We start from the raw sequence: 24,659 nt of genomic DNA, 5'->3' as shown, positions 1-24,659 counted from the left end.
CCTCCTGCTTACCAAGCAGATGCTCTACCACGGAGCCACTGTCCCTCCCCTGCTCTCCAGGGTCGCAAGCTGAGGTTTTTCACACCTATTTGCCTGGACCCTTTTTAGTTGGAGATGCCGGGGATTGAACTTGGGACCTGCTTCCCAAGCAGATGCTCTACCACTGAGCCACCACCCCTCCCTGTAGAGTCTTGTGAGCAAAAATTCTACTTTGTGAGCTACTGGCATTAAAGTTGTGAGCGAGCAATTTGACTAATGTGTGAATTAGTTTGCTCTGGAGCCATCGTTCCTGAGCTATGACAAAAATATGTAAGCAGGAGGCTAAAAAATTGTGAGCTCGCTCACACTAACTCAGCTTAGAGGGAACACTGCTGGTGACCCTATTTCAGTGCCTGATGAAGAAGAAAAAGTAGACTGCAGATTTATACCCCGCCCTTCTCTCTAAATCAGAGACTTGGAGCGGCGGCTTACAATCTCCTATATCTTCTCCCCCCACAACAGACACCCTGTAAGGTGGGTGGGGCTGAGAGGGGGAGCCAGCCACAAAATGGCGGCCAGAGCTTACTGTATGGATCTCCACAAGACTCCCTCTAGAAGAAGACTGCAGATTTATACCCCGCCATTGTCTCTAAATCAGAGACTCAGAGCGGTGGCTTACAATCTCCTAGATCTTCTAGGAGATTCCAGCAGCTGCAGGTGGAGGAGTGGGGAATCAAACCCGGTTCTCCCAGATAAGAGTCTACACACTTAACCACTACACCAAACTGGCTCTCTAGTATTGGATGATCCACTACACCATGTACCTTTCAAAATAGGCACCTTCTGAAAAAGAAAAATATAAACAATCATTTTCTTTGCTCACACATGAACCTGTACCTTCAGTCTCTTTGTGGTGTACCTTCAGTCTCTTTGTGGTGGATGAACAATGCAATCCTGAACAAATTACATCCTTCTAAGTCCATTGACAGATGCTGAAGCTGAAGCTGAAATACTTTGGCCACCAAATGAGAAGGGAGCACTCCCTGGAGAAGACCCTGATGCTAGGAAAGATAGAAGGCAAAAGAAGATGAGATGGCTGGACAGTGTTACTGATGTAACAAATACGAATTTGAGCAGACTTCGGAGAATGGTGGAAGACAGGAGGGCCTGGCGTGACTTGGTCCATGGGGTCGCAAAGAGTCGGACTCGACTGTGTGACTGAGCAACAACAAGGCCATTGAAGTTAGTGGCCTCAGAAGGGTAACAGAAGTAACTCTGTTCAAGATTGCATAGTTCTGGGGTGGCCAACGGTAGCTCTGCAGATGTTTTTTGCCTACAACTCTCATCAGCCCCAGGCATCAGCCATGCTGGCTGGGACTGATGGGAGTTGTAGGCAAAAAACATTCGGAGAGCTACCGTTGGCCACCCCAGAGCTATGCAATCTTGAACAGAGTTACTTCTGTTACCCTTCTGAGGGTACAATACAATATCTGAGTAGCAAATAACAGTTCAGTGGTACAGAAAGAAAACCATCCTATGCACGACACAACTATTGTCCAAAAACCATGTAGCATTTAAATTGTAGTCCAACGAATGATTAAAAGAATCGGTCCAATTTTGTTTCGGATATGAAGTATCCTTCTTCAAGGGGCCGTCTTTCGTATTCATAGGTTCAGTAGAGTTGAAGTGCCATAATTCATTTCTACAATATTTATAAAAAATACGCAATATCATATGCAGACTGGGCCAACCATCAGCATTTACTAATATACATGACAAACTCTACTCAAGTAGAGTTAGCTTCCCAAGTTTCTGTTTGGTTTTAATTCATTTTTCTGGAATGCCGCTGTCAATTACAATCCGTCAGCATTTGGTTGCGTTCGCTATGCCAAGGGTGAGTCCAGGAATAAAAAACTAGAGTTGCTAATAAATTTATGCAAGACCCCTATTTCCAGTGGCTCTACCTTTTCCTCCGTACTTCACGTGCTGTGTGTCAGAACATTTGGTCTCCACTTAGAACGGGGATGGCCCAACTTGCTTAATGGAAGAGCCACATAGAATAATTGCCAGATGTTTTGAGAGGTACAAGACATGAACGTCAGATGCTGGACAGCCACAAGACAGGAACGAAGGCAGGCAAAAAGATGGGGGATGGAGAGGTGAAGAAAAAGCAACTTTAAATGCATTCGCCAAGCCAACAGCTGGATTGAACATAAGAGAACATAGGAGAAGCCATGTTGGATCAGGCCAATGGCCCATCCAGTCCAACACTCTGTGTCACACAGTGGCCAAAAAACCCAAGTGCCATCAAGAGGTCCACCAGTGGGGCTAGAAGCCCTTCCACTGTGCCCCCCCCCTCCCAAGCACAAGAATACAGAGCATCACTGCCTTAGACAGAGAGTTCCATCTATACGTTGTGGCTAATAGCCACTGATGGACCTCTGCTTCATATTTTTATCCAATCCCCTCTTGAAGCTGGCTATGGGAGGGGAGCTTAGGGGAGGGACGGTGGCTCAGTGGTAGAGCATCTGCTTGGGAAGCAGAAGGTCCCAGGTTCAATCCCTGGCATCTCCAAAAAAGGGTCCAAGCAAATAGGTGTGAAAAACCTCAGCTGGAGACCCTGGAGAGCCGCTGCCAGTCTGAGAAGCCAATACTGACTTCGATGGACCAAAGGTCTGATTCAGTATAAGGCAGCTTCATATGTTCATATGCTTGTAGCCGCCGCCACCTCCTGTGGCAGTGAATTCCACGTGTTAATCACCCTTTGGGTGAAGAAGGACTTCCTTTTATCAGTTCTAACTCGACTGCTCAGTAATTTGGCTTGGAGAAGTGGTTTAAAGAGACAAATGCCTTCTCCGAGCTGGGCTTTGAGAGCCACAAAATATGTGTGAAAGAGCCGCATGTGGCTCCTGAGCCACAGTTTGGCCACCCCTGACTTAGAAGAACTAACTCTCACCTTTTTTTTTTTTTTAACAGGCAAGGAATTCCGCTTAATTATCCTTAGCACTGTCCACACCAGAGAGAGTCTCAGTTGCATCAGCTCCCCCAACCTGGACTTTTTCAACAACGCACGAGTGCTGAACACGATCATGACGAGGGCTCAGTCACAGGTCATCGCCGTGGGAGACGCCGTGGCCCTGTGCTCTTACGGCCAATGCAGCAAGGTCTGGAAGAGCTTCATCAAGGAGTGCATAGAGAAGGAGACGGTGACTCCCAAGACCCTGACGCTGGAGGAGATACGGCAAGCAGCGTGCGACCGGGCCAGCTGGAACAGGGCTAGCCCCGAGTCTGAGGAAGCAGACAAAGAAGGAAGCGACACCACTTCCTGGTTTTCGAGCTCAGAGAGCCTGAACGTTGACGATCCCATCTTGCAGGAACTCTTGGATGAGAGAACGGACATGGTGGTGACAGTCAACAACGAGGGGCTGTTGAATGTGAAATCCGAGGCGCCTACGACCCGAAGCCGGGAATACGTCAGCTTCCCGCATGAAATCATGCAGAACTATCTGCGCATGCAGCCCAGCTTGTACAAGCGCTGCGAGTTCATCAAGGAGGGGTTTGATCGAGCGTCTGCCTTCACTTTGGACAACGACCCTCCCTTGAGTATCCAGATCAAAGGCAGGGTTAACTGTGGAATGGCTTTCACCGGGGACCAGGTCTTGGTGCAGATCCTGCCGAGCAACCCTGAAGGAAGTTTGCACGGGAAAGTGGTCGGCGTGCTGAAGAAGGCCGAGAGGGAACGTACCTTTGTGTGCGTGATGGATGAGTTTGATCATCACGTCATGATTCCCATTGACAATACGGTCACAAAAATCTTTGTCCCAGGGCTGAAGGACTCTCCTGATGTCCTCCCCATCCGAAAAATGGACAAAGCGGGGAGGATCCGTCTCCAGAAATGCAAGAAGGTATCACCGGAACTGAGGAAGAAAAGTCTTTTCGTTGTCCAAGTCATCAATTGGCGGGAAGGCTTTTACTACCCTCTGGGGATCGTTACAGAATTGCTTCCTGTGGCATTGACTTTAGAGGAGGGGCTGCAGATCCTTGGCATAGAATACTGTCTCAAAAACCAGTTCTCGGCGTCTGTGAATAAAGAGGTGGCCAAATTCACCCTTGGAAAGTTTGCATCAGTGAAAAGTGGTCGGAAAGACTGCCGGGACTACCTTACCTTCACCGTTGACCCTCCAGGTTCTAGAGATTTGGATGATGCCATCAGCGTCAGAGACTTGGGTGATAAATATGAGATCGGGGTCCATATTTCTGATGTGGCATCTGTTGTGTCCAAAGGTTGTGCTCTAGATATAGAAGCCAAGAACCGGGGGTCTACTTTTTACGCTCCTGGGACCGAACCAGTATGCATGTTCCCACCTAAGCTAAGTCAAGACTTCTTCAGTCTCCTTCCGGAGAAAGACCGGCATGTGATCTCTCTCTTTGTCTTGGTGAGCAAGACCTCGGATGAGGTGGTAGAGGTTCTCTTTAACGTGTCCACCATCCGCTCGGATCGGCAGCTGACCTACAAGGAGGCAGAAGATATCATCCACAGCTTTTACAAAGCAGAATCTCCATCACTTTGTTTTAGCAGCCTGGAGCACTGTGTCGCAGTTGCGTACCACTTCTCCCGAGCTCACCGGTTCTCCAGACTCCACGATGACTGTTACTATCATCAACTGGATGAAGATAGTTCTCTGGGCCAAAGGTGTTCTCACCAGATGGTGGAGGAATTCATGGTCATGTTCAACAGCTTTGTGGGAGAGCTCCTCACCACTAAGGATCCCACCAGAAAATTAACACCTTTACGGTGTCAGAGTGAGCCTGTCCCTCAGCAGATGACTCAGATGAGGGGCAAGTACAGAGATATCATCCCTCTGTCCATCCACCTCTCGCACCATCTGGGTGCTCAGACCTCTGAAGTCCGTCTGGAAACTGGTCGTGAGTTTGTTCTCCTGACTCCACTGTGGGATCATCTCCGGTCAGCCGCCGATGCCCGCGATTTCCCCAAAATGCTTGATCTTATCACAACAGACGACGTCCACCCTAAACTGGTCCCTGTGAATCTGGAGTTCCGGAAGCTTCTGAGCCGTTCCTATTTCATGTGTTCCAACTCCTCTGCCCAGTCAAAAGTGGGCCACTATTCCCTGCACGTGGACACTTATACATGGGCCTCTTCTCCCATCCGGCGCTACATGGACATTGTGGTGCAGCGGAACCTTCTTTCTGTGCTCTTGAACACCCCGGTCCTGTACTCCTCAACCGATATTGAGCTCCTTTGCCATGATTTCACCTGGAAGAATGGAATGGCGGCCGCCTATGAGAAGAAGGCTCACTCTTTGGAGATGGCAAGTCAGTTGAAATGTCAAGTCCAGCAGAAGTTTGCCTTTGTGATGAACATCGAGGGGATGGCCAAGAACGTCAAGGTCTTGTTTCCCCTGAACAAGGACACCCTTCCGGATCCTCATCTCATCAACTACAGAGCTCTACAACTGATAGAACAGCCGTTTTATATCGAGGAGCTTAACAGCATGAGGCTGAGATGGAAGAGAAGAATCTACTCCGTCAGGACCAAAAAGGACTGCACCCCGAAATCGTTGGTGCTACGGGACGGTGCGGTGACTCTATTCAGCATTCGAGTTTGGCGAGATGTCCTAGAGGCTATCAGAAACAAAGATTATGGGATGGTGGCCCACCTTCTTGAGGAGGGCCCTAGGAAACAGTCAAGGAGCGTGGGGCGGATGGAGAGAAGCAGGTGCTCGCATTACGTAGAACTGTCCCGGGAGCTCAACGCTGGGGACGTGTTACACCTCCAGCTCACTACAAGTATCTTTCGGGGTTTCTTGGTGCCGTGCGTACAGCTGTGGACCGTGGCCCCAGGCTTCGACGTGTGCCTGGAGCACACGGAGAAACCTATTGACTGCTTCTCCAAGTACTCCACGCAGGCCTCCAAGGACAACTACAAGGATGCTTCAGAGTATCGCAGAGTGTGGCTTCCTCTCTGTGACATGGAATCCGCTTCCTGCGCCGTGTCCGCAAATGACTCCATCGTCCTTTCCGACGTCTGCATCATCTGGGAGAAGACAAGGACAAGGGACGGGAAGCTCCAGGGGACATTTGTCTTGACCAAAGGGTTCCTCAAGGAGTGTGCTATTGACTTGGATTTCCGGAACTGCTACCTGTGCATTCGCCTAGAAGGCCTGAACAGAGACCAAGACAGTGTGGAGTCCCTTAGTCACAGTCTCCACAACCTCAGTCTGACCAAGAATAATGTAGAGACTGGCAAATTGGTGGTTGATCCGGCAACATATACTTGGGTGGCCCACGGGCGTACTGAAGTGTTCAGCGATGATGAGAAATCGGATCGGCGTAGCGAAAAGAGGGTTGAATTCTACGTCAACTTCATGTCCATGGAAAACATCCCCGTTGAGATCACCCAGAATTCTTCCCGCTTCACCGTGGAGCTGATTCCAAAGACGCTGCCTGATGTGTAAGTCTCCGCAGAGCTTTTCTTTGGATAGCAGGAAGTCCTTTGCATATTAGGCTGCACACCCCTGATGTAGCCAGTCCTCCAAGAGCTTACAGGGCTCTTAAGAACATAAGCACATAAGAGAAGCCACGTTGAATCATGGCCCATCCAGTCCAACACTCTGTACACACAGTGGCCAAAAAAACCCAGGCGCCATCAGGAAGTCCATCAGTGGGGCCAGGACACTAGAAGTCCTTACACGGTTGCCCCTCCCAAGCACCAAGAGTACAGAACATCACTGCCCCAGACATAAGAACATAAGAGAAGCCATGTTGGATCATGCCAGTGGCCCATCCAGTCTAACACTGTCAGTGGCCAAAAAACCCAGGTGCCATCAGAAGGTCCATGAGTGGGGCCAGGACACTTGAAGCCCTACCACAGTTGCCCCCCCCCCAAAGCACCAAGAATACAGAGCATCACTGCCCCAGACAGAGAGTTCCAACAATACGCTGTGGCTAATAACCACTGATGGACCTCTGCTCCAGATGTTGATTCAGTCCCCTCTTGAAGCTGGCTTAGTACAGGGCCTACTGTAAGCTCCAGGAGGATTGGCTACATCAGGGAGGTGTGGCCTAATATGCAAAGGAGTTCCTGCTGTTCCCAGAAGTCTTCATTGCTTACAACCCTCTTGGCTGAATCACTGCTCCAGGTGTAAAATTACCAAGTTTTGAGAACAAAGTGTGTGTGTGTTTGCGGGGTGGGGGTGGGGAGTGGAGAATGTTTTCTTGCGTTCCTTTTCCCTTGGGTGGGGGACAGTTTGAAGGAAAATTAAAATATATGTAATATTTTCATATCAACCCTCAACTTATTTTATCGTTTTAACATAAAATTTTAGCCTAGGCTAGGGTTGCCAAGTCCAATTCAAGAAATATCTGGGGACTTTGGGGGTGGAGCCAGGAGCCTTTGGGGGTGGAGTCAGGAGATATTGGGGGGTGGAGCCAGGAACAAGGGTGTGACAAGCGTCATTGAACTCCAAAGGGAGTTCTGGCCATCACATTTAAAGGGGCAGCACACCTTTTTAAATGCCTTCCTTCCATAGGAAATAATGAAGGATAGGGGCGCCATCTTTTGGGGCTCCTAGAATTGGACCCCCTGGTCCAATCGTTTTGAAACTTGGGGGGTATTTTGGGGAGAGTCACTAGATGCTGTACTGAAAACTTGGTGCCTCTACCTCAAAAAACAGCCCCCCCCAGACCCTCAGATATCCATGGATCAATTCTCCATTATACTCTATGGGAATCGGTCTCTATAGGGAATAATGGAATGCCTAGCAGACATCCCCCCCCACTTTCTGATGACCCTGAAGCAGGAGAAGGGCCTCCAAACCGGGGGGTCCCCTGCTCCCACCTGGGGATTGCCAACCCTAACCTAGGCTACTGTGACCTCATCAGAAGCTAAGCTAAGATGAGCAACGATCAAGGAAGTCGAGGGTCGCTGAGCAGAAGCAGGGAAGGGCAAACCACCTCTGTTTATCCATTCTTACTTGGATGGCCCGGGCTAGCCTGGTCTCGGCAGATCTCAAAAGCTAAGCAGTGTCGGCCTTGGTTAGCGCCCGGGTGGGAGACCACCAGAGAAGTCCAGGGTTGTTGTGCAGGCAACGGCAAGCCACCTCTGAAGTTCTCTTTCCTTGAAAACCCTATGGCAGAGGTGTGGAACCTTTTTTTCTGCCAAGGGCCATATGGATATTTATAACATCATTTGCGGGCCATAAAAAATTATCAACTTAAAAAACAGTGCTCCGCCGAGGGAGAACGATTCAGGCCAGCAAAATTAATGCAAATAATTGTTTTTCTAGTTGAAGTCACGTGGGGAGAGCCTAATCTGGCACGCACGCGCACACACACACACACACACACACACACGGCCCACCGCCCTAGGCAACTGCTTAGGTCCAGGACTTTTTGTAGAAAAAGCCCTGCAGGAACTAAGTAGAATATTAGACCACATCCCCTAATATTAGCATATTCGGTCACACACTCATTAGCATATTAGGCCAGACCCTCTGGGATAATCAAGAGCAAACTGAACTGGGACAGTAACTTTTCCAGGCCCTGCAGCAATTCTGGCTGGCCAGCCAGGCCCCAGGGAGGCTGCCGCACAGTACCTCCGGGCCCTGTGATCCCTGCCTGGCCCTGGGGAGCGCTGGCCAGCCAGGCCCCAGGGAGGCTGCCACATGGCTCGGTTCGGCCCAGCGATCCCCGAGGGCCACACCAAGTGACCTCGAGGGCCTCATACGGCCCTTGGGACGGAGGTTCCCCACCCCTCCCTTACGGGGTCGCCATAAGGCAGCTGTGACTCGATGGCATGCTACACATGCAACATAAAAGTTGCAACTTAGCAGGGGTCGAATTCTAGAAGGAGCTCTCCTTTGCATATTAGGCCACACCCCCCTGATGTAGCCAATCCTCCCAAGCGCTTTCAAAAAAGAGCCTTGTAAGCTTTTGGAGGATTGGCTACATCAGGGAGGTGTGGTCTAATATGCAAAGGAACTCCTGCTAGAATTCCAAGCTCTTGGAGGATTGGCTACATCAGGGAGGTGTGGTCTAATATGCAAAGGAACTCCTGCTAGAATTCCAAGCTCTTGGAGGATTGGCTACATCAGGGAGGCGTGGTCTAATATGCAAAGGAACTCCTGCTAGAATTCCAAGCTCTTGGAGGATTGGCTACATCAGGGAGGTGTGGTCTAATATGCAAAGGAACTCCTGCTAGAATTCCACCCCTGCAACTCAGCATAGAAAAGAAAGGCTAAGGGACTGGAGAAGGTTCCGTCTGGAGAAGAGGATTGCTCTCTTGAAATCCTTGAAGGGCTGTCCCTTAGAGGAGGGCAGGGAGCTGTTTCTGTTGGCAACAGAGGAGAGGACTCCCAGTAATGGGTTTAAATTAATGGTGGGACACTATTGACTGGATATTAGGAAAACTTTAACGATAAAGAGTTGTCGAATAGTGGTATCAGCTGCCTAGGGAGACGGTGAGCTTCTCCACGTGGGCAGTCTTTAATCAGGGGCTGGACAAACACTTGTCAAGGATGCTCTGGGCTGATCCTGCGTGGAGCAGGGGGTTGGACTAGATGGCCTCTAGGGCCCCTTGCAACTCTGTGATTCTATGATTCCGTATAAAATTGGACTGTCTGGCCTATCTTTGAAATTTAGACGTATACATGTTTATTTATTTAACTGAACATATGAACATATGAAGCTGCCTTATACTGAATCAGACCCTCGGTCCATCGAAGTCAGTATTGTCTACTCAGACTGGCAGCGGCTCTTCAGGGTCTCAAGCTGAGGTTTTTCACGCCTACTTGCCTGGACCCTTTTTAGTTGGAGATGCCGGGGATTGAACCTCGGACCTTCCACTTACCAAGCAGATGCTCTACCACTGAGCCACCGTCCCTCCCCTGCTCTCCAGGGTCTCAAGCTGAGGTGTTTCACACCTTTTTGCCTGGACCCTTTTTAGTTGGAGATGCCGGGGATAGAACCTGGGACCTTCCGCTTACCAAGCAGATGCTCCACCACCGAGCCACCGCCTCTCCCCTGCTCTCCAGGGTCTCAAGCTGAGGTGTTTCACACCTTTTTGCCTGGACCCTTTTTAGTTGGAGATGCCGGGGATAGAACCTGGGACCTTCCGCTTACCAAGCAGATGCTCTACCACTGAGCCACCGTCCCTCCCCCAATTGATGTAAAGCGTTTGTGTTTCACCTATCTGCCCAGTTAGGAGAGACTGAGATCTTTCAGATCTCCTGCTACCTGATACTTTTAACTGAAGGTCTGGAGGGTTTAATTTCTGCCACCCCCTCTCCCCCAAACTGCTGTACCACTGAAAACTCTCCCAAAAACTGCTGTTTTACTGAGCTACAGCCCTTCCTAGTGTCTGTACCCGGAAAGGGTTGGATATCTCGGTGGTTTGTTTTTTGAAAACATGGTTTCTTTTTCTTAGGGGTAAAATTGTGTACACGCCATTTACCAGGGCTTTCTTTGGTAGCAGGAATTCCTTTAGATATTAGGCCAAACCCCCGATGTAGCCAGTTCTCCTGGAGCTTGCAGTAGGCCTTGTACAAAGAAAAAGAATTGCAGATTTATACCCCGCCCTTCTCTCTGAATCAGAGACTCAGAGCTCCTCTATCTCCCCCCCCCCACAACAGACACCCTGTGAGGTGGGTGGGACTGAGAGAGCTCTCCCAGCAGCTGCCCTTTCAAGGACAACTCCTACGAGGGCAATGGCTGACCCAAGGCCATTCCAGCAGCTGCAAGTGGAGGAGTGGGGAATCAAACCCAGTTCTCCCAGATAAGAGTCCATGCACTTGACCACTACACCAAACTGGCGCTGTAAGCTCTTGGAGGATTGGCTGCATCGGGGTGTGTGGCCTAATATGCACAGGAGTTCCTGCTGCATAAAAAACCCTGCCCATTTATATTGTGAGTGAGTTCTGGCCACCAGGATCCAGACGGCATAATACCACAGGGGCCTGAAAACGCACGTGGGTTTCTGTTGACATCTGAGAAGCATGTCTCCAGATTCAAGCACAGGGGGACTTCCTTCCCACCCTGTCCTCTTTCTCAGAAACTCTTTCTACTCCTTCCCCCTCCCCTCTTTCTTTTTCTTGCAGACGGAAGGAGGATGCCATCTGGCGACTGAAACACGCAACCGAACTTGCAAAATGCATAGCGCTCGGAAAAGTTCCTGAACAAAGTGAGTGGAAACCAGGCCTGTAGCCACGGGGGAGGGGGGGGAGGGGGGGCTGTGGAAGTACTAATAGGCTTGCCAATCCCAGGTCCCAGTGGGGGTTCTTCTGCTTTCCCAGGCTCCTTCCCGCCCCCAGTCAGCTGGCCAGCAGGGGGAAGCCCCCCACCCAAAGCCACCTATGACATTCCCCCTCCGGAGGCTCCAGTCTCTGATTGGAAAGGCTTCCTCTTGGGATGGGGTGTCTGTGTTACTTGGAAGAAGTTGGCTGCAACTAGTGGGTAGAGAGGCCAATCCCTCACTTCAGAGTCGCCAGAAACGGAAGTGGGAGGAGGAACGTCTTCTGAGCACTTCGTTATTCCCTATGTGGAAATAGATTCTCATAGGGTATAATGGGGAATTGATCTGGAGGTTTCGGAGGCTCCGGGGGAGCTGTTTTTTTGAGGTCGAGGCACCAAATTTTCAGTATAGCATCTAGTGCCTCTCCCCAAAGTACCCCTCAAGTTTCAAAACGATTGGACCAGGGGGTCCAATTCTATGAGCCTCAAAAGAAGGTGCCCCTATCCTTCATTATTTCCTATGGAAGGAAGGCATTTAAAAAGGTGTGCTGTCCCTTTAAATGTGATGGCCAGAACTCCCTTGGAGTTCAATTATGCTTGTCACACCCTTGTTCCTGGCTCCGCCCCCAATGTCTCCTGGCTCCACCCCCAAAGTCTCCTGGCTCCACCCCCAAAGTCTCCTGGCTCCACCCCCAAAGTCTCCTGGCTCCACCCCCAAAGTCCCCAGATATTTCTTTAATTGGACTTGGCAACCCTAATGCCAGATGCAGTCCCTTCTCGACGTCAACGTTTTAGGGTTGGCTGCCTTGACTTGGCCACTTTCAGAGCCTCCAGCTTTTGCCCCTACCCTAGAAAGCTTCTGAGAACCCTGCAGTGGATGAGAAAGGGGGCCCCCTGACTTTTAAAATCCTCGCTACTGCCCTGGTGGAAACCCATAATAGGAAGTCTCTCTCTCTCTCTCTCTCGGCTTGGCTTCGCGAACGAAGATTTAAGAAGGGTGCAGTAGTCCACGTCTGCTGCAGGCTCGCTGGTGGCTGACAAGACCAATGCGGGACAGGCAGGTCCGGCCACAGTGGCTGCAGGGAAAAGTCTGATTTAGGGTTGGTGCTGTAGCAGTGCGATTCTTCCTCAATCTCCTTTTGTCCTCAAGACCAGCTATGCGTGCGTTCTCAAAGGAAGAGACAACCTGGTGGATGGTGTGCCTCCATGCTTTAGAAAAATAGATCCCGATGGATAGCCGTGTTCATCTGTCCGTAGCAGTAGAAAAGAGCAAGCGTGCCGGAGAGCCTGAAAGACTAACCAAATATGTAGGAGTCAAGTTGTGCCTTTAAGAGCCAGTTTGGTGTAGCGGTTAAGTGTGCGGACTCTTATCTTGGAGAACCGGGTTTGATTCCCCACTCCTCCACTTGCAGCTGCTGGCATAGCCTTGGGTCAGCCATAGCTCTGGCAGAGTTGTCCTTGAAAGGGTAGCTGCTGGGAGAGCCCTCTCCAGCCCCACCCACCTCACAGGGTGTCTGTTGTGGGGGAAGAAGGTAAAGGAGATTGTAGGCCGCTCTCTGTCCTTGAAAGGGCAGCTGCTGGGAGAGCCCTCTCCAGCCCCACACACCTCGCAGGGTGTCTGTTGTGGGGGAGGAAGGGAAAGGAGATTGTAGGCCGCTCTCTGTCCTTGAAAGGGCAGCTGCTGGGAGAGCCCTCTCCAGCCCCACCCACCTCACAGGGTGTCTGTTGTGGGGGAGGAAGGGAAAGGAGATTGTAGGCCGCTCTCTGTCCTTGAAAGGGCAGCTGCTGGGAGAGCCCTCTCCAGCCCCACCCACCTCTCAGGGTGTCTGTTGTGGGGGAGGAAGGGAAAGGAGAGTGTGAGCCGCTCTGAGACTTTTTGGAGTGGAGGGCGGGATATAAATCCAATATCTTCATCTACCTCACAGGGTGTCTGTTGTGGGGGAGGAAGGTAAAGGAGACTGTGAGCCGCTCTGAGATTCTTCGGAGTGGAGGGCGGGATATAAATGTCTATGTATATAACAAATGTTTAGATTTTTAACTATAACTTATGAAATGTTGATTTTAATGCTTAATTTTAGATTTTATGTTAGTTTTATATGTTGTAAGCCGCCCTGAGCCACCTAGTGGGAAGGGCGGGATATAAATCTTAGATAAATAAATAAATAAATAAAATAAATCCAATATCTTCATCTACCTCACAGGGTGTCTGTTGTGGGGGAGGAAGGGAAAGGAGATTGTGAGCCGCTCTGAGACTCTTCGGAGTGGAGGGCGGGATATAAATCCAATATCTTCTTCTTCTAAGACCAACAGAGTTTTATTTCAGAATGTAAGCTTTCGTGTGCTAGAAGCACACTTCATCAGACAATAGGATGGAACGGCAAACAGTCCTCAATATAGAGAAAGTGGGCAGTGAATTAGTATGCAAAATCATGGAAATGTCTGTTCGCAGATTAAACGAATCACATTTTGGGGTCTGGCGATGGTTAGTTTACGTTAACTGGGCTGCGTCAACAAGGGGGCAATATAAGTCAGAATAGCAGCTTGATGTCTATGTCATTAGGTGTGAAGCGCCTTCCTTTTAAACCCAGAGCTAACATTACAACGGACTCTTATTTATGGCGCTTCACGCCTAATAACATAGTAATCAATCTGCTATTCTAGCACACGGAAGCTTACACTCTGAATAAAACTTGGTTGGTCTTAAAGGTGCAACTTGACTCCTGCTTTGTTCTGTCCCTTCAAACCAACACGGCTGCCCACTTGGATCGAACCAAATATGTGGCAGGGTAAGAGCTTTTGTAAAGAGCCCCGTGGCGCGGAGCGATAAAGCTGCAGTATTGGAGTCCAAGCTCTGCTCACCACCTGAGTTCAATCCCGGCGGAAGTTGGGTTCCCTACCTTGAACAGCTTTTGTGAGTCACTGCTCACTTCTTTACATCACCGTGACTCACAAAAGCTCATCCCCTGCCACAAATTCTGTTCGTCTTTAAGGTGCTCCTAGATGAGCCCCATGGTGCAGAGTGGTAAAGCTGCAGTACTGCAGTCCGAGCTCTCTGCTCACGACCTGAGTTCGATCCCGGCGGAAGCTGGGTTCAGGTAGCTCGCTCGAGGTTGACTCAGCCTTCCATCCTTCCGAGGTCGGTCAAAGGAGTCCCCAGCTTGCTGGGGGGAAAGTGTAGATGACCGGGGAAGGCAAGGGCAAACCACCCTGTAAAAAGTCTGCCGTGAAAACGTTGTGAAAGCAACGTTACCCCAGAGTCGGAAACGACTGGTGCTTGCACAGGGGACAACTTGCTCTTTTTGCACAGGGGACTATACTCGTTCTTTTTCCCTCCCAAAGTGTCATTCTGGCTCTCTACCCGATCCCATCCAGAGACATTTTGATTTTTCCCCAAAAGCATTACTAGTGTTTTGTGTATTTTTGTAATCAAGTACAGTGTTTTCATTCTATAAAGAGCCCCGTGGTGCAAAGTGTTAAAGCTGCTGTACTGCAGTCCTAAGCTCTGCTCGCGACCTGAGTTCGATCCCCGGCGGAAGCTGGGTTCAGGTAGCTGGCTTGAGGTTGACTCAGCCTCCCATCCTTCCGAGGACGGTCAAAGGAGTCCCCAGCTTGCTGGAGGGAAAGTGTAGATGACTGGAAAACTACCCTGTGAAAAGCCTGCCTTGAAAACGTCGTGCTGCAACGTCACCCCAGAGTCGGAAACGAATAGTGCTAGCACAGGGTACTGCCTTTACCTTTTTAAGGTGCTCCTCGCTTCTTGCTCTTTTTGGCTGAAGAATAGTTTACTTACTTATTGAAGGCAATTCCACACTGCTTTTTCTCTACTACTCAAAGTGAATGCTTTTATGTATATTTTGGGGGGGGTATTTGTATACCCCGTCTTTTTCCTGATACAGTTAGGGTATATTACAGCAATACATACTGAACAAAAATATTCAGCACATAAGAACACACAAAGAGCCGTGCTGGCTCAAAACAAAGGCCCACCAAGCCCACCATTCAGGGGAGGGACTTTGGCTTGTTAGCTAGGAAAAATCCAATGCATGGTTATAAGATGGGGGAGACTTGTCTTAGCAGTATGTGCGAAAAGGATCTAGGGGTCTTAGTGGACCATACGCTGAACATGAGCCAACAGTGTGATACTGCGGCTAAAAAGGCAAATGCAATTTTGGGCTGTATCAACAGAAGTCTAGTGTCCAGATCAGGAGATGTGATGGTATCGCTTTACTCTGCTCTGGTAAGACCTCCCCTGGAGTATTGTGTTCAGTTTTGGGCACCACATTTTAAGAAGGATATAGACAAGCTGGAACGGGTCCAGAGGAGGGCGATGAAGATGGTGAGGGGTCTGGAGACCAAGTCCTATGAGGAAAGGCTGAAGAAGCTGGGGATGTTTAGCCTGGAGAGGAGGCGGCTGAGAGGTGATAGGATCACCATCTTCAAGTCCTTGAAGGGCTGTCATCTAGAGGATTGTGTGGAGTTGTTTTCCGTCACCCTGGAAGGTAGGACCAGAACCAGTGGGTTGAAATTAAATCAAAAGAGTTTCTGGCTCAACATTAGGAAGAACTTCCTGACCGTTAGAGCGGTTCCTCAGTGGAAGAGGCTTCCTCCTTGGGAGGTGGTGGGCTCTCCTTCCTTGGAGGTTTTTCAACAGAGGCTAGATGGCCATCTGGCAGCAATGAAGATCCTGTGAATTTAGGGGGAGGTGTTTGTGAGTTTCCTGCATTGTGCAGGGGGTTGGACTAGATGACCCTAGAGGTCCCTTCCAACTCTATGATTCTAGAGCATCTGCTTGGTATTTAAAAAGTCCCAGGTTCAATTCCTGGCATGTCCTGTCAAAAGGAACCAGGCAGGAGGTGATGGAAAAGACCTCCACCTTAGACCTTGCAGAGCTGCTGCTGGTCTGAATAGACAAGTCAGACCTTGATGGATTGTTGGTCCGATTCAGTATAAGGCAGCTTCGTGTGCTCCTTCTGTTCACACAATGGCTGGTCAGCAGTGTTCCCTCTAAGCTAAATTAGTGTGAGCTGGCTCACAGTTCTTTAGCCCTAAGCTCTGCTCACGACGTGACTTCGATCCCCGGCGGAAGCTGGGTTTTCAGGTCGCCGGCTCGAGGTTGACTCAGCCTTCCATCCTTCTGAGGTCGGTCAAATGAGTCCCCAGCTTGCTAGTCTCCTTAATACTGGATTAGAGCCTAGCTGAATCTTCCAAGCTTTCCTCTGAGTTTTTCCAATGAAAGCTGGCGAAAGAGGAAGAAGAAGGACTGCAGATTTATACCCTGCCCTTCTCTCTGAATCAGAGTCTCAGAGCGGTTTACAATCTCCTTTATCTTCCTCCCTCACCACAGACACCCTGTGAGGTGGGTGGGCCTGAGAGAGCTCTGACAGAAGCTGCCCTTTCAAGGACAACTCCTGCGAGAGCTACGGCTGAACCCAAGGCCATTGCAGCAGCTGCAAGTGGAGGATTGGGGAATCAAACCTGGTTCTCCCAGATAAGAGTCCACGCGCTTCACCACTTCACCAAACTGGCTCTCAACAAAGCGTTTCTCCCAGCTGAATGTGCATTTCTCCCAGATTCAGAGTGTTTCTCCCAGATTTAACTGACCGGAACGAAGATGCCTCGTCTCAGACCTAACTGACCGTAGCACTCAGTATAGGGCTGAAGTCGGCGTGGGCATACCTCCGGCTTTTGGATTTCTTGTCTTGTTGAATTGTTCAGAAAGGTGGTCCGGTTCGCCGTCCAGTACCTGACTCCATCTCCGTTTGATGCCATCTTGTGTTTTTATTTTGCACACAGAACCTCCGCAGTCCAAACTCTTGAAACGCACAACCTTTGATCTCCCAGGAAACACCAGGAAACTCAACCCCAGCCAAAACCGGGCCATCTGGGAGGCTCTGAGCAAGCCGTTTACGCTCATCCAAGGCCCACCAGGTGAGATGATGATAGCACAGGTGGAGAAATAATGGGCAGGGGGGTCATTCAATTGTGGTCAGTGTTCCCTCTAAGCTTGGGGTGGCCAAACTGTGGCTCTTTCACACATATTTGGCCGGTGCTGCGCCAATTGCACCGGCTACCAATTGAGTACCGGATCCGCTTCAAGGTTTTCAACGTTTCAAGGAAACGTCGGCTGCGGGGTGACACGGCAGAGGTTTACAAGATAATGCATGGGATGGAGAAAGTAGAGAAAGACGTCCTTTTCTCCCTTTCTCACAATACGAGAACTGGTGGGCATCCGATGAAATTGCTGAGCGGTCGGGTTAGAGCGGATAAAAGGAAGTCCTTCTTCACCCAAAGGGGGATTTGCATGTGGAATTCACTGCCACAGGAGGTGGTGGCAGCCACAAGCATGGACAGCTTCAAGAGGTAGATCCAGGCGGCCAGCCGTGTTGGTCTGAAGCAGTTGAACAAAGCAGAAGTCAAGTGGCACCTTTAAGACCAACCCATTTTTATTTAGAACGTCAGCTTTCGTGTGCTCTTTTTTTTTTTTTTAATTTTATTGAACAACACAAATACAATAATACCTTCACCATGCATACATACACAAAAGGACAATGTACAATCAGACCCCATCGCCAACCCTCCCTTCCCCTTCAGCTGGGGGGGCAAATCCGAAACACCATTTCAGGTTCCTCATATCGATTCCCATACTATTTATCCGCCGATATAGTGGGTCCCATGTCTTTTTACAGTCCCGTAGGTTTCTCTCTCTTAATCTTGTCGTTAATATATCCAGTTCGGCGGCTTCTAACAAGTGGGCAGCCGGGTTGGTCTGAAGCAGTTGAACAAAGCAGAAGTCAAGCGGCACCTTTAAGACCAACCCATTTTTATTTAGAACGTCAGCTTTCGTGTGCTCTTAAGCACGCTTCATCAGACGAGGAATCCGGCACTGTGAGCAAAGCCATACAGAGCTGAGCAGAGCCCTACAGAGCTGACTCAGAATGTTGGACTGGATGGGCCACTGGCCTGATCCAACATGGCTTCTCTTACGTTCTTATATCTGGGGCAGTGATGCTCTGTATTCTTGGTGCTTTGGGAGGGGCAACAGTGGGAGGGCTTCTAGTGTCCTGTCCCCACTGGTGGACCTCCTGATGGCACCTGGTTCTTTTGGCCACTGTGTGACACAGAGTGTTGGACTGGATGGGCCGTTGGCCTGATTTGGAGGAGAAGTCCCTCAGTGGCTATTAGCCACAGCGTATTGATGGAACTCTCTGTTTGGGGCAAGTGATGCTCTGTATTCTTGGTGCTTGTGGGGGCACAGTGGGAGGGCTTCTAGTGCCCTGGCCCCACGGGTGGACCTCCTGATGGCACTTGGGGTTTTTTGGCTACTGTGTGACACAGAGTGTTGGACTGGATGGCCTGATCCAACATAGCTTCTCTTATGTTCTTAATGTGACACAGAGTGTTGGACTGGAGGGGCCATTGGCCTGATCCAACAGGGCTTCTCTTATGTTCTTCTGTGACACTGGCCTGATCCAACATGGCTTCTCTTATGTTCTTATGTGACACAGAGTGTTGGACTGGATGGGCCGTTGGCCTGATCCAACATGGCTTCTCTTATGTTCTTATGTGACACAGAGTGTTGGACTGGATGGGCCACTGGCCTGATCCAACATGGCTTCTCTTATGTTCTTATGTGACACAGAGTGTTGGACGGGAGGGGCCACTGGCCTGATCCAACATGGCTTCTTTTATGTTCTTACGTGACACAGAGTGTTGGACTGGATGAGCCATTGGCCTGATCCAACATGGCTTCTTTTATGTTCTTATGTGACACAGAGTGTTGGACTGGAGGGGCCACTGGCCTGTTCCAACATGGCTTCTCTTATGTTCTTATGTGACACAGAGTGTTGGACGGGAGGGGCCACTGGCCTGATCCAACAGGGCTTCTCTCATGTTCCTTTGTGACACAGAGTGTTGGACGGGAGGGGCCACTGGCCTGATCCAACAGGGCTTCCCTTATGTTCTTATGTGACACAGAGTGTTGGACTGGAGGGGCCACTGGCCTGATCCAACAGGGCTTCTCTTATGTTCTTATGTGACACAGAGTGTTGGACGGGAGGGGCCACTGGCCTGATCCAGCAGGGCTTCTCTCATGTTCTTATGTGACACAAAGTGTTGGACTGGATGGGCCACTGGCCTGATCCAACATGGCTTCTCTTATGTTCTTATGTGACACAGAGTGTTGGACGGGAGGGGCCACTGGCCTGATCCAACATGGCTTCTCTTATGTTCTTACGTGACACAGAGTGTTGGACTGGATGGGCCATTGGCCTGATCCAACATGGCTTTTTTTATGTTCTTATGTGACACAGAGTGTTGGACTGGAGGGGCCACTGGCCTGATCCAACATGGCTTCTCTTATGTTCTTATGTGACACAGAGTGTTCGACGGGAGGGGCCACTGGCCTGATCCAACAGGGCTTCCCTTATGTTCTTATGTGACACAGAGTGTTGGACTGGAGGGGCCACTGGCCTGATCCAACAGGGCTTCTCTTATGTTCTTATGTGACACAGAGTGTTGGACGGGAGGGGCCACTGGCCTGATCCAACAGGGCTTCTCTCATGTTCTTATGTGACACAAAGTGTTGGACTGGATGGGCCACTGGCCTGATCCAACATGGCTTCTCTTATGTTCTTATGTGACACAGAGTGTTGGACGGGAGGGGCCACTGGCCTGATCCAACATGGCTTCTCTTATGTTCTTACGTGACACAGAGTGTTGGACTGGATGGGCCATTGGCCTGATCCAACATGGCTTTTTTTATGTTCTTATGTGACACAGAGTGTTGGACTGGAGGGGCCACTGGCCTGATCCAACATGGCTTCTCTTATGTTCTTATGTGACACAGAGTGTTGGACGGGAGGGGCCACTGGCCTGATCCAACAGGGCTTCTCTCATGTTCTTATGTGACACAGAGTGTTGGACGGGAGGGGCCACTGGCCTGATCCAACAGGGCTTCCCTTATGTTCTTATGTGACACAGAGTGTTGGACTGGAGGGGCCACTGGCCTGATCCAACAGGGCTTCTCTTATGTTCTTATGTGACACAGAGTGTTGGACGGGAGGGGCCACTGGCCTGATCCAACAGGGCTTCTCTCATGTTCTTATGTGACACAGAGTGATGGACTGGATGGGCCATTGGCCTGATCCAACATGGCTTCTCTCATGTTCTTATGTGACACAGAGTGTTGGACTGGATGGGCCATTAGCCTGATCCAACAGGGATTCTCTCATGTTCTTATGTGACACAGATTGTTGGACTGGATGGGCCACTGGCCTGATCCAACATGGCTTCTCTTATGTGACACAGAGTGTTGGACTGGAGGGGCCACTGGCCTGATCCAACATGGCTTCTCTGATGTTCTTATGTGACACAGAGTGTTGGACTGGAGGGGCCATTGGCCTGATCCAACAGGGCTTCTCTTATGTTCTTCTGTGACACAGAGTGTTGGACTGGAGGGGCCACTGGCCTGATCCAACATGGCTTCTCTTATGTTCTTCTGTGACACAGAGTGTTGGACTGGATGGGCCATTGGCCTGATCCAACAGGGCTTCTCTTATGTTCTTCTGTGACACAGAGTGTTCGACTGGATGGGCCATTGGCCTGATCCAACATGGCTTCTCTTATGTTCTTCTGTGACACAGAGTGTTGGACTGGAGGGGCCACTGGCCTGATCCAACAGGGCTTCTCTGATGTTCTTATGTGACACAGAGTGTTGGACTGGGGGGGCCACTGGCCTGATCCAACAGGGCTTCTCTTATGTTCTTATGTGACACAGAGTGTTGGACTGGAGGGACCACTGGCCTGATCCAACAGGGCTTTTCTTATGTTCTTATGTGACACAGAGTGTTGGACTGGATGGGCCACTGGCCTGATCCAACAGGGCTTCTCTTATGTTCTTATGTGACACAGAGTGTTGGGCTGGATGGGCCATTGGCCTGATCCAACAGGGCTTCTCTTATGTTCTTATGTGGCACAGAGTGTTGGACTGGAGGGGCCACTGGCCTGATCCAACAGGGCTTCTCTTATGTTCTTATGTGACACAGAGTGTTGGGCTGGATGGGCCATTGGCCTGATCCAACAGGGCTTCTCTTATGTTCTTATGTGACACAGAGTATTGGACTGGATGGGCCACTGGCCTGATCCAACATGGCTTCTCTTATCTTATGTGACACAGAGTGTTGGACTGGAGGGGCCATTGGCCTGATCCAACAGGGCTTCTCTTATGTTCTTATGTGACTCAGAATGTTGGACTGGATGGGCCATTGGCCTGATCCAACATGGCTTCTCTTGTGTTCTTATGACACACGCAAACACAATTAAATATTTTTTGGTTTTTTAAAAAAACTTAAAACACGCTTAAGACCTTTGCACGTGTTGGTCTTAAAGGTGCTTTCTTTGTATTTCTCCCCTGGGATCCAGGGAATTGGGCAAAGGAAGCTCTGGCTCTTTCCTTCCTTCCCCAGGGGACTGGTGTGTGTGTGTGTGGGGGGGGGAAGGAGCCTCAGCCAATAGAAGGAAGAGAGGCTTTGGCTCAGTAGCTCTGCTGTGCGATTGAGAGAGCCTGGGAAAACAAGCTCTGCCTTTGTTCCCCAAGGGAGGAGCCTCAGCCAATGGAGAATACAGAGGTTTTGCTCTCTAGCTCGTGTGTGATTGAGCAAGCCTTGCAAAGCGAGCTGTGATGCAGAAGGAAGCACGAGAGAGAGAAAGAAGCAGATGTTTACTTGGGAGCCTGATAGGAGCCCTCCTGGGCCTCATGTTTGACACTCCTCCCCTACAGGGTCACTATAAGTCACATGCGACTTGACAGCACTTTCCACTATCATTTTATTTTAAAAAATAAAACTTTTTCCTTCCCTTGTCTAGGGACCGGGAAAACTGTGGTTGGCTTCCATGTCGTCTACTGGTTCCACCAGCTGAATCAGGAAAGCCGGAAGAAGGAAATCAAGGAACAAACAGAGAGCCACATTCTGTACTGCGGGCCTTCCAACAAGTCTGTCGACGTCGTTGCCGGTGAGTATCCTTCCGCTGATGCCGTCTGCTGATGGACCTCTGCTCCGTATGTTTCTGCAGTCCCTTCTTGAAACTGTCTGTGCTTGTAGCTGCCACCACCTCCTGCGGGCAGTGAATTCCACATGTTAATCACCCTTTATAGAGCCCCGTAGCGCAGAGTGGTAAAGCTGCAGTACTGCAGTCTGAGCTCCCTGCTCACGACCTGAGTTCGATCCTGGTGGAAGCTGGGTTCAGGTAGCCGACTCCAGGTTGACTTAGCCTTCCATCCTTCCGTCGGTCAAATGAGTCCCCAGCTTTCTGGGGGGAAAGTGTAGGTGACTGGGGAAGGCAAGGGCAAACCACCCCGTAAAAAGCCTGCCGTGAAAACGTCACGGAAGCAACGTCACCCCAAAGTCGGAAACGACTGGTGCTTGCACAGGGGACCTTTCCTTTACCTTTTTAATCACCCTTTGGGTGAAGAAATACTTTCTTTTATCTGTTCTAACCTGACTGCTCAGCAATTTGATGGAGTGCCCAAAAGTTCTTGTATTGTGAGAAAGGGAGAAGTGCTTCTTTCTCTACCTTCTCTTGTAAACCTCTATCATGTCTAGTGTTCCCTCTAAGCTGAGTTAGCGTGAGCTAGCTCAGAAATTTTTAGCCTCCGGCTCACATATTTTTGTCTTAGCTCAGGAAGGACGACCCCAGAGCACAATCATTTATATAGTAGCTCACAACTTTAATGCCAGTAGCTCACAAAGTAGAATTTTTGCTCACGAGACTGCAGTTTAGAGGGAATGTTGATCGTGTCACCCTTCAGTTGACGTTTCTCCAAGCTAAAGAGCCCCAAGCGTTTTTACCTTTCTTCATAGGAAAAGTGTCCCAATCCTTTAATCCTGCTAGTGGCCATTTTCTGGCAAACATGCTCACTCTCTCTCTTTTTTTTATCACATAAGTCGAGGGTGTCAAACATGCAGCCCAGGGGCCGAATCCGGCCCTCTAAGGGCTCCTATCAGGCCCCCGAGCAACTGGCTGCCATCTGCTTCCTTCTCCCTCTCTCTTGCGTCCTTCTTTATCCCAGCTTGATTTACAAGGCTTGAAAACAAATCAGCCAGTATCATAATGCCCCTGTATAAATCGATGGTGCGGTCTCATTTGGAGGACTGTGTGCAGTTCTGGTCACCGCACCTCAAAAAGGATATTATAGCATTGGAGAAAGTCCAGAAAAGGGCAACTAGAATGATTAAAGGGCTGGAACACTTTCCCTATGAAGAAAGGTTGAAATGCTTGGGGCTCGTTAGCTTGGAGAAATGTCGACTGCGGGGTGACATGATAGAGGTTTACAAGATAATGCATGGGATGGAGAAAGTAGAGAAAGAAGTCCTTTTCTCCCTTTCTCACAATACAAGAACTCGTGGGCATTCGATGAAATTGCTGAGCAGACAGGTTAAAACGGATAAAAGGAAGTACTTCTTCACCCAAAGGGTGATTAACATGTGGAATTCACTGCCACAGGAGGTGGTGGCGGCCACAAGCATAGCCACCTTCAAGAGGGGTTTAGATAAAAATATGGAGCAGAGGTCCATCAGTGGCTATTAGCCACAGTGTGTGTGTGTATGTATGTGTGTATATATATATAAAAAATTATTGCCACTGTGTGACACAGACTGTTGGACTGGATGGGCCATTGGCCTGATCTAACATGGCTTCTCTTATGTTCTTATGTTATGTTCTCAATCGCACAGGAGCTACAGAGCAAAGCCTCTAATTTCTCCATTGGCTGAGGATCCTCCCTTGGGGAGGAAGGGGGGGGAGGGATAGCTTGCTTTGCCAGGCCCTTTCAATTGCCCAGCAGAGCTACTGAGCCAAGCCCCTCTTCTTTCTGTTGGCTGAGGCTCCTCTCCCTCGTCCCCTGGCAAAGGAAAGAAAGAGCCAGAGTTTTCTTTACCCAGTTCCCTGGATCCCATGGGGAAGACACAAAGAAAGCACCTTTAAAACCAACAAGTGCTAATATGTTAATCATGTTTTATTTTAAGTTTTTTTTTTTTAAAGTCTTTAATTGTGTTTGTCTGTGTCTTTTTATAAAGCTTATATCTTTGCTACCTAAGTTTAAATAGGTACACATACAGCCTGACCCAACAAGGTCTCATTTATGTCAGATCCGGCCCTCATAACAAATGAGTTTGACACCACTGTTGTAAGTGGTTTACTCAATGGCAATGTTTTGCTTTCTCCGCAGAGATGCTGATGAATTTTAAAGCACTGAGGCCCCTGAGAGTATATGGAGAGGGCATAGAGACAATGGATTTTCCCTACCCCGGGAGCAGCTTACACATCTCTCGGAAGTCAATGCGGGACTCAAGATCCAAACCAGAGATCAGGTATGAAGGTGACTGTTTTCTTGGTTGATCAGGTTAAGGCAGGTGTGGGGAACCTTTTCTCTG

General features: G+C 49.7%; 1 protein-coding gene across 1 annotated transcript in view; it reads left to right on the top strand.

Moving 5' to 3' along the window:
* The window catches only part of HELZ2 (helicase with zinc finger 2), a 67,677-nt gene that overhangs the window by 20,361 nt on the left and 22,657 nt on the right, over positions 1-24,659 (top strand). The window contains exons 9-13 of the mRNA XM_060230581.1: positions 2,956-6,454; positions 11,097-11,179; positions 17,023-17,157; positions 22,093-22,239; positions 24,455-24,596. Coding sequence (XP_060086564.1) covers positions 2,956-6,454; positions 11,097-11,179; positions 17,023-17,157; positions 22,093-22,239; positions 24,455-24,596 — 4,006 coding nt within the window. The remainder of the gene's footprint in view (positions 1-2,955; positions 6,455-11,096; positions 11,180-17,022; positions 17,158-22,092; positions 22,240-24,454; positions 24,597-24,659) is intronic.

This window comes from Heteronotia binoei, chromosome 2 (genome assembly GCF_032191835.1).
Source record: "Heteronotia binoei isolate CCM8104 ecotype False Entrance Well chromosome 2, APGP_CSIRO_Hbin_v1, whole genome shotgun sequence".
NCBI classification, from domain to species: domain Eukaryota; kingdom Metazoa; phylum Chordata; class Lepidosauria; order Squamata; family Gekkonidae; genus Heteronotia; species Heteronotia binoei.
This window is presented reverse-complemented; position numbering and strand designations above follow the sequence as displayed.